This window comes from Abrus precatorius, unplaced genomic scaffold (assembly GCF_003935025.1).
Source record: "Abrus precatorius isolate BTA unplaced genomic scaffold, Abrus_2018 Scaffold4, whole genome shotgun sequence".
Taxonomy (NCBI): domain Eukaryota; kingdom Viridiplantae; phylum Streptophyta; class Magnoliopsida; order Fabales; family Fabaceae; genus Abrus; species Abrus precatorius.
Window position 1 is genome coordinate 4,328,888 of NW_020874384.1, and position 9,977 is coordinate 4,338,864.

A 9,977-nucleotide genomic window follows, 5' to 3' on the forward strand; every position below is an offset into this window, starting at 1 on the left:
CTTCATTTGGTATTGTATAATAACGATGATGATCTGTTTTGGTAATAATAATGAAATTGCTTTCCGTTTAAGTGTTTTTAGTTGCGTAACGCATTGAAGTTGCGTAATGTATTCAATGAAAAATTTGTTCAAATTGCGTTGCATAGCACAACCAGATAAAACAGCAAAAAATAAGATATAACTTAAAAATATATACTATACCTATTCTGTTAATCTTTTATGAAGCTGAACTCTAAACAGTAATTAATACACTAATAACAAAATTCCATCTAGCATCTCAAGTTCATGTTAAGGCATGCTAGAGATATTATACAAGTGCCCTTCTATGTCTGGAATAAAACCTTTCTCCAACATTTCCAGTCTTACTATGTCATAGGTAGTACGATTTGGGTTCAAACCCTTTTCCAACATCTCATTAAGAAGCCTACTTGCATCCTCTAACTTGCATTTTTTACAAAATGCTTTAATCAGCACATTATATGTAACAACATTTGCGCGCTTCCCTTCTTTCTCCATTCGTCTCCTCACATTCAATGCTGCCTTGAGATTTCCCTCCATACAATACCCATCCATCAAAGTGTTATATGTTACATGATTAGGTTTCACACCCACGTTGAGCATTTCATCAAGTAATTTTTCTGCCTTACTTGATTCACCATCTTTGAACCATCCATCTATTAAGATGTTATATGTTACAACATCAGCTTTTAATCCATAGTTCTCCATTTCACTAAGAAGCTGCTTGGCAGCTCTAACGTTTTGTTTTTTGCACAAGCCCGCAATCAAACAATTATAGGTTGAAACATTTGGAGAAATGCCTTCATCTAGCATTGAACTACGGAGTGCAAATCCTTCTTCCATCATCCCATCTTTGCAGAATGCATCAATCATTGTATTGAATGTTATTGCATTGGGAACCAAATCTTGTTTAGCTATATCATCAAAGAGTTTTCTTGCTTCCTTCATCATCTTCTTCTTACAAAACCCATTAATAAGAGAATTATAAGTAACAATATTCGGCTTCAAACCCAAGTCAACCATCTCATCCCACAAAGCCAAAGCCTCATTTAGCCTCCCATTATTAGATAGACCATTTATCAATGAGTTATAAGTAACTAAATTAGGTTTCAGTCCCTGCTTTTGCATCTCTTCAAAAGCCTTCTTGGCTGCCAACACATTCTCATCCTTACAAAATCCATCAATAAGAGTGTTAAAGGTAATCTCATTCGGACAAATTTTATTCGCAAGCATTTCCTTCAAAATGGCATCAGCTCTGTACATTTTCCCAGCAGTGCCCTTCTTGCAATGCCCGTCAACAAGAGTATTATAAGTAACTACGTTTGGGACAAATCCCCAGGCTTTCATGTCTTCAATAGCATCCTCTGCCTTATTCAACTTACCAGCCTTACAGAGGCCGTTAATGAAAATATTAAATGTGATCAAGTTAGGCTGAATTCTCCTCTTTATCATCTCCTTGTACACATATTCCATTTCCCCCGTTTCATTCTCCTTAACCAAAGCAGTCAACAAGGGATTGCATGAATTTAGTGATAACTTAAATCCATAATGCCGAGCTTGCCTAAATGCTTCACACGCAGAGTGGAGTTCTAAATTTCTCACATATGCTAGGACCAACATATCAACTATTAGAGCATTTGCACGAGATTGATCACCCCCCAACAAAAGATAGTGAAAAACAGAAGAAACTGTATGTTTCTCATTCTTCACAAGGTCATCCAAAAAGGACCTGACTTCAGCGTACCTTTTTGAATTTGCTAAAAGATGTAAGACTTTGCTAGTCGTTTCAATACCATATGAAAGCTTGAACTCTTTCTCAGACCATCGAAAGAATCTTAAAACAAGCTCTGAATCAACCCCTGCATTAAGCAATTGGTCAAGAAATATTGCAGGTTTGGTTGCTCTAAGATGACCTTTGAGCTCTGACCAGTGTTGTTTTCTCAACAGCTCTGAAATCGTAGGTAAGCTAAAGGACTGGAAGACTGGACCTGTATGAAAAAATTAGCCACATTCTGAATTACCAATTATCTGCTGATGAGGAGAGTGTTATGTTTATGCCAAAAGGGACAAAAAATGTTGATTCAGTGGATATTATCAAATAAATATTTTTCATTTCTTGAGTTTATAAAATATATTCGTAATAGTAATAAAACCAATCAGACTATTCACGATAGATACATGAAACGAAAAAGTGGCAACATTACTTAAGGATATTATCAAGAACTGACACAAACAAAAATGAATTAAAAAAAGACACCATGGAGTTAAAATTTAACTTAATGACAATAATATATATGAAGATTTGAGAAAAAAGGGTAAGGCCCTCTGTATCGCATGGATTGTTTACTATTTCACAGACACGTTGTTATAATGTACAAGAGAAAAAGCTTATCACCTTGTACAGATCCAATACGTTTGCCTACATTCATTGCTCCCAGAATACTTCCCTTGACATTATCTGTTAATAAAAGTAGAGGTCATCGCCGAAGGTGAAACACACAATACTACAGAAGAAGGCAAGCAATCCAATTGAGTCAACCGGTAAGTTTCTTCTCTTCCTTATTTTCAGTTTGTAAATGCATTTTGATTTTGATTTTGATTGGGTGCATCATGTGATATATGCAAGTGAATTCACTCGTGAACACAAAAACACGCGCACATACAATCACCGTCAGCCACCAAGAATATCGCCGGCAACACCACTGCACCGCGCCGCAGAGGTCATTGCCTGCACGCCCTCGTGCCTTGCTCTCTCTCACCCCCAAAACACGTTTCTGATCTGAGAAACTCGTGCTTCTTTTTCTTATTCTTTTGCTAACGAGTCCATTTGCAATATAGATAATTTTCTAAATGGGCTCTGATGTGTTTGTTTTGGGCTCACTTGTTTTACACATAACAATAAAAATGTAAGAGGTAATTAAATGTAAAAAATGAAAATAAAGAGTAAGTTATTTTTTCTTTATTTGTTATTGTTAGGTGAAATTTTTAAAAAAAATTAATAACATACAAAGTTTAGGATGAGTGAGTACTAAAGACATTGTTTGGAAGTTTGAATAAAAATAAAAATAATTAATTTGAAAGGAAATAAAAGAAAGAAAAAAAACAATAAATGTTAGAAAAAATATTTTATTTTAAAATTTTAAAAATATGAATTATTTTTTATCTTGACTATATGTATTCAGAAACAATTCGAGTTAGATAAAATTATTATGAAATAATTTTCAAGCTCTTAGATTATTTATAAAATTTTCTAAATTCATTTAATTATTGTTAAATAATCATTTTTCTCTCTCTATTTCTTAAAAAAAATATTTTACAAGTATATTCTAAAAATTATATGGTTGAGATTTACTCATTTTATGAATGAAATGATTTATTGTAATAATAATACAAATTTAAGATTAAATAAAAAAAATAAATATTTAAAACATGTTTATCAACCGTATAAATTTTATGATGGGTGTATACTTTTATTCAATTTAAAACTTACAATACATCTAACTAATTCAATACTCTTTAACTCTACTTGTACTGAATAAGATACTACTCGATCATTGCCACAGAAAAAGGAACTAAAATACCCTTTCAGCCTTGTACCAGGACAAAGGATACCCACACTCTTTCAGTCTAACCTAAGGACGAACACCCTTCCAATCATATTAAAATAAATCAATAAGCTAATTAAAGAGTAATAATCGATAATCGATAAAGAAAGGATTAACTATTTAAATAATGAGAAGGCTAAAACAGGATTGAGTCATGAAACCCATTAAGCCCAATATCATGTCTATAAAAGGAAAGTATGAAGTACAAGTAAAGCGGGTTCACTTCAGAATATTAAATAGGTTTATTGTCATATACTGAACACTGACTTCACCATCAGAGTGCCTTTATAGGTACTCTTCCTACGCCATTATAGAGAAAAATCTGAGATGTTCTACAAGGACGTCATATCAGAGGACTAGCAAAGCGACTACGGAAGACGAGTGTATCCTTAACAGGAACATTTTGGTACCCACCGTGGGACACAAATTGCCTCAAACTTTGAGCAGATATGGTACTGACAAAATGTCAACAAGAAGGCCCCAGCTAGCCATGGGGAATGCCATGTCAACATAAAGAACATGTATAAAATCAGCTTGCACCAGAAGTTCTTATTGAGAGGGAAGAGGATGAGGACATCTCCTCAATAGTAAGATAGTTGAAGGCGAAAATGATAGAGATACAATGTCTCTGGGAAAGAGATGCTCTTGAGTTGTTTGCATTACGAAGGGAAAATGCCAACTTGAGAAGCGAAATTAGGACCTATATCCCTTCCCAAGTCACACCTCTTGTTCCAGAACAAGAAGAGTCGTTAGCCCTACAAGAGAGGCCAAGAATCATTCAACAGCAGACAAGGACCAGCCTTTCGGTCGGACGGGATAGAATCTCAAGCCGTAGTCCTTTTGCAAAATTAATTCTAGAGGCAAAGTTACTGGACACTTGGAAAAATATGATAGAACTTTCGATTTGGAGGAATATGTTGACATATTCACTACTTAAGTAGGCCTTTACACTGATGATGATGCCTTACTATGTCAGATATTCCCAACATCGTTTCAGGGCCCAGCCCTCAACTAATTCACTAGACTGCCTCCCACGTCCATTGATTCATTCATAACACTGGTCACAAGATTCAATCTACAATTTTCTACTAGTCGTTCTCATCAATTAACCTCGATGGCTTTGGTTAACATCCGCCAAGAGAAGAAGGAAACACTTAAGGTATTCATGGAGCGTTTTGGGAAAGTAGCTCTTTCCATTCGGAACCTAGAGCTAGCCGTCGCGATGCATCGCTTCACAATAGCTCTTAGACCGGGACCCTTTGTTAATAATATCTGTAAAAAATCTCTTGCTGACTTAGATGAACTGCACAACCGAGCAACTAAGTACATGCAAATGGAAGAGCTGGCCGAGTTTCGTAACCAAGCTTGAATGGAACAAGTCCCTGGCCAAAGAGAATCCAATGGGAACATGTCACGACCCCTTTTTGTAAGGAATCGAGAACATTATTTTTACATCACATACTTATTTAAGGTAAATAAATAATAAAGAATATAAGTATGAAATTCTCTTCTCATTCAAAATAAAACAAAGTTTTCTTATAATAAATATCCAACAGAATAACATAATATTACATTTAGTTCATAATATTCAAAATACCCAAAATTATATTATACAGCTCCCTCTACATGAGGTCTCAAAATATAAGGAAAAAAGGACTTTGATACAATATTACTCGACTCCAGCTTCTAACATTTCTTCACTGGCCCCTCAGTCTGTGAAGTAGATGCAACACCTGCTACATCTACTCACGTACCACCGTATGATTATCGCAGTACACACGCACACAATGACATAGAAAGAAATGCAAGGGTGAGCTTACAAAAATAAAATAAAATCATATATATAGAGCAAAATATTTCTCACAGCGATAGCCCTATGCATTTCCAGCCCATCTAATGCACAACATGAAAACGGTTTCCAACTGGTTCCACAGCCTAAGTAATTCAGAAGGAACCGAGCCGGTCCGGGAGCGACCCATTCCGGTATCTGGATCCAGACAACAAAGCACAGCAGCTCAGCATGAACTTACCGTTACATGTTTACCCACCTAAACATGTAACTCGGCTCTATAATGATGCAAAACATATTTTTCAGCATGATGCACACCGCCAAAATTATTGTAACAGCTCAGCTAAGGCAAGTTTATAATAGATCAGCCAAAATCTCAGCATTTTAAATCAATTAACAGCAGTTACAGCTTAGAAAATAGCTTTTATTCAAAAGATCTAACAAAATTTATATCAAAACTTCTTGTAATAATATATCAACCGTCCAAAACATAGATTATAGGCTAAAGTAAGCTCCCCTTACTTCAGAACGATGATTCACACTAGATCTACCGAATATTACTTGTTTTATAGCAAGATTCACCAAAAATTTGGCTTTAGAACGGAGTTTCTCCTAAGAACACCATGAACTTCTATGAGAAAGAGAAGAAGAAGAGAAATGAACGGTAAATCTAGCTTCAAACTTAAAGAAACTTACTTCAAATCCTTCAGAATAGACGTAGAATCTCAGATCTGGTGAGAAATTTAAGTTTAGGAAGGTTTAGTATGAGAGAAAATGGTGATATTTGGCCTTAGAACCTTTGAGAACCTTGGATAGGGGTGAAGAAATGAAAATTTTGTGTGAAGCCCCCTTTTTATAGAAAATTTTCAAAATTTACTGTCACTGCCGGAATTTATTGTTCACCGCCTTACTGTTCACGCCGGAAACACTGTTCAGGGCACTATTCACGCCGAAAAATACTATGCACGCGTACTGTACATGCACTGTACGCGTATGTGACGTCAGCCATGACGTCACTGATGACGTCAGCAGTCACTGTATATATGCAGATTTTACTTGTCATACGCAATTTTACTGTTCATTCGGCACTGTTCATACAAGGACATCAGAGTGTTTTTACAAGTATCCTTCCCCACGTCATTACAGAGGAAAATCTGAGATATTCTACAAGGACATCATATTAGAGGACTAGCAGAGCGATTACAGAAGACAAGTGTATCTTTAACAGAAACACTACATTTTTTCATAAAATTAAATTTATTTTTTTAACATATCTTTTTGGTAATATTTTGGTCAATGTATATATACAATTAAACTTTATTTTAATCCTCCAAAGTTAGTTTGTTATTTTTTTTTCAAAATGATTTTAATCGTTACTTATTTGTGATGTAGCGTGTATATAGATGTGTCACATCAAAATTTTTATTGATGTGATATTTTTGTAAGAGCTAAATAAGGGCAAATATTGATTTGAAATAATTGAAAAATCTAAATTTATATAAAAAATAAAGTACAAACTATAACTAAGGACATGCTTGTTTTTATCATTTTCATTGAAAATAAAAAACAACAAAGAAATTATATTTCTTAAGATGTTTTCATTAACAATTTTAGAAAATATGTTTTGCCTGTTGTTGCAATTAGGCAGTCATAACGGTACGGCAAAAACGTGTTTAACAAAATATTTTTTAAGAATAAAAAATATTTTCTAAAAAATCAGAGGAGTTGTCATTAAAGTTTATTAAAGAAAAGTTTGAAAAACTTTAAAAATGATCTTTAAAACTAAAAATGAGTTTAGGAGTCTTTTACGTGTAGGGAACGTATTAACACCCTACAACGTTCGTTTAAATAACGGTTAACTTTAATTAATTGTGTAAATTTAGTTTAATTTTAAAAATATTTATTTAACCTCTAAACAATAAATGTTGTTATCTTATTTTAGAAAAAAGTAAATTATTTATTAAAATGTTAATTGATACATTAAAAAAAATTTAAATTTATTTTGATTTGACAGTTTTGGTTCCCTCTACTATGTATTCCCAGATGAAATGGAAAACTCAAAGTCAAGTAGTTCCACCATAAAAATTTTGAAGTTGGTCGATAAAGATTAGTAAAAGGAAGTTTACTTTTAAGATTAAAATTATTTTATAAGATATAATATTTAAGATACAAGATAACGCGGTCATACATATATCCTATGAGAAATAATACGGAAGGTGAAGGAAGATCACACAACTATATTGCAAATCGTTAAAAAGAAATTTTTATTTGTAATGAAATATTTGGACTTATATTTAACTTATGATTAATGTTGAAAGAAAATTTAAGATAGTATAAGTTATATATAAATCTCTTATAATTTTTGAACAATTTAAAGTAATGTAAATCACACATCATGATTCGATGTTGCAAAGATTTGTAAAATAAAATGAAGAAATGATTGGTTGTTTAATTTATCAAAATTTGAAAGGAATAAATATATTTAAATTGATTAAAGAAAATAGTTACTTAATAAAAAGATTATGACTTCATTTGATAAATTTATATTGCATAGGACTTAAGGTAACATTGGTACACAAAAGTCTTAACGATTTAAAGTGTATAAAGATAGAAACACTATAAATGGTCACATTAATATGATGAAGATATTCTAGATGATAGATTTTAATAATAATAATAATAATTGATTAATCTTAAAAATTGGATAAAATTTTCAATATATTGATATTATGTAAAACTTAAAGTAACATTGGTATACATAGATTTTGATAATTTATAACGAATAAAGGAAGAATCTTACACATTAGCATTATAATTTGTTGTTTTAATAAAAATATCTTTAATTTAAATCAATCAATTAGTATTAGTAATTAAAGGAAAAAATGCCTCTTGATTGATTATTAATATAATTACCTAATTAATTAAAGACAACATATGATAAATTAATATTGTATAAAGACTCAGTAACGTAAGTACACGTAGATTTTATCAATTTATAATATATGACAATAGCGAAGTTATACGTTAGTATCATAAATTAATGCAATTATATTATTATTTATTTATTTATTATATATAAAAAAGTAATTTATTATTCATAATATGAGAGGAGGTAAATTATATATGTAAAGTTAAATCACATCAATATTCTACAAATATACAATAAATAAAATAAAAGATAACAATTCTAAACTGTAAATAACCAACATAATAATTAATATATGAAAAAATTAGAAAAAATTAATTTTTAATGTTAGAATGAGATAAATTTTACAAATAAAAACACAAGATAAAATAAAATAATAGTGTTTAATCAATTTTAATAACTTTTTATTATAATTTTTCTAAATTAAATAGAATCAAGAGAGCAAAATTAAGATAAATAAATAAAAATGAGAAAGTTAAATATTTTTATTTAAGCTAGGCTAACATAAAAAAATAATAAGAATCCTATAATAATAATAATAATTAGTACTACTAAAAATAATAATGATGAAAAAAACTAAAATAAGAAAATGTATGTTGAGTTAAATAAAATATTAAAAAAAATAAACACAATAAATAAATAAATAAATAATTTAGACCCAAAAAATAATAAGAAAGGGTAAAAAGGTCGAAAATTTAAAAATTTCATATTCGATGAAGGATTTTAGGGTTAGTGGTGTACTCTTCTTCAAGACAAACAATGAGGCTGTGAAAGGTTAGAAATGAGATTAATGGAGGCTATGATTTTGAGTGGTGGAAGTTAGTGTGAGAGAGGGAGAGAAAAAAAATGGTGAGTGGAGAGGTGATGGTTTGAAAGAAAAGAGGTTGGATTTTGGGTAATTGAAAGTGGTATAACTTAGAAGAGAAAAGAGAGAAAGAATGATTGAGATATGAGTTCTTTATGATGAAGATGTACTGTGGGCAGAGGTAGAGCTCCAACAAGAATACAGTAGCCAATGAATTGATGGTTTTTTTGTAAAATAAAAAAATAAAAAAATATAATTGAATGGATGTGTAATATGCTTTTAATAAGAATATGTCAAGAAGCAAAAATTAAAAAAATGCATGATAAAACTTATTTGAATTTTTATAACTTTTTGCTTGCCTTTTGTTCTTTTTCCTTTTCACTAAATTTAAAATATCCTCACTCAAATAAAATTTTAGCCCCATTTGATGCCCTTCCTAATTTGTTAAAGTAAATTTTAATTTTCATAAAATATTTATTTTATTCCTTTTTATAAATAAATTCAAAATTAAAAAAATAAAAATAAAATTTTAAACAAAATTTAGATATTCGTACATGTAATCATTACTTCTATTACAAAATGTTTCAGATAATTATTATTTTTTATCTTAATTGAGAATAAAATCAAACAAATATATAATTTAGCAATAAAAAAGAGATGTCACGGCAGTCACGCAATGGTCGACTTGTGAGATAAAAAAAAAAAATGAAAAAACGAAAAGTCTTACTATAATTAAAAAGTATTTCAGCAAAACTAACAAATAAAATTACCCTTTGTCTTAACCAGTATTAGCCCAAGCCCGGGACGCGGTACTGTTCTAGGTGAATCGCAAGT

General features: G+C 31.0%; 1 protein-coding gene across 1 annotated transcript; it reads right to left on the reverse strand.

Moving 5' to 3' along the window:
- Positions 1-85: 85 nt before the first annotated feature.
- On the reverse strand, positions 86-2,825 carry LOC113865667 (pentatricopeptide repeat-containing protein At1g09820). The gene is made up of 2 exons (XM_027500376.1): positions 2,414-2,825; positions 86-2,006 (listed from the first exon to the last, which is right to left on the reverse strand). The coding sequence occupies exons 1-2, from the start codon at positions 2,445-2,447 to the stop codon at positions 289-291; spliced, it is 1,752 nt and encodes a 583-aa protein (XP_027356177.1). The 5' UTR covers positions 2,448-2,825; the 3' UTR covers positions 86-288.
- Between the last annotated feature and the right edge of the window lie 7,152 nt (positions 2,826-9,977).

Excerpts from the sequence above, each read along its gene's own strand:
- LOC113865667 (XM_027500376.1), bottom strand. The coding sequence starts at position 2,447 with ATGAATGTAGGCAAACGTATTGGATCTGTACAAG. Across the intron at positions 2,007-2,413 it reads ACGTATTGGATCTGTACAAG|GTCCAGTCTTCCAGTCCTTT; the intron begins GTGATAAGCTTT and ends TTTTTCATACAG.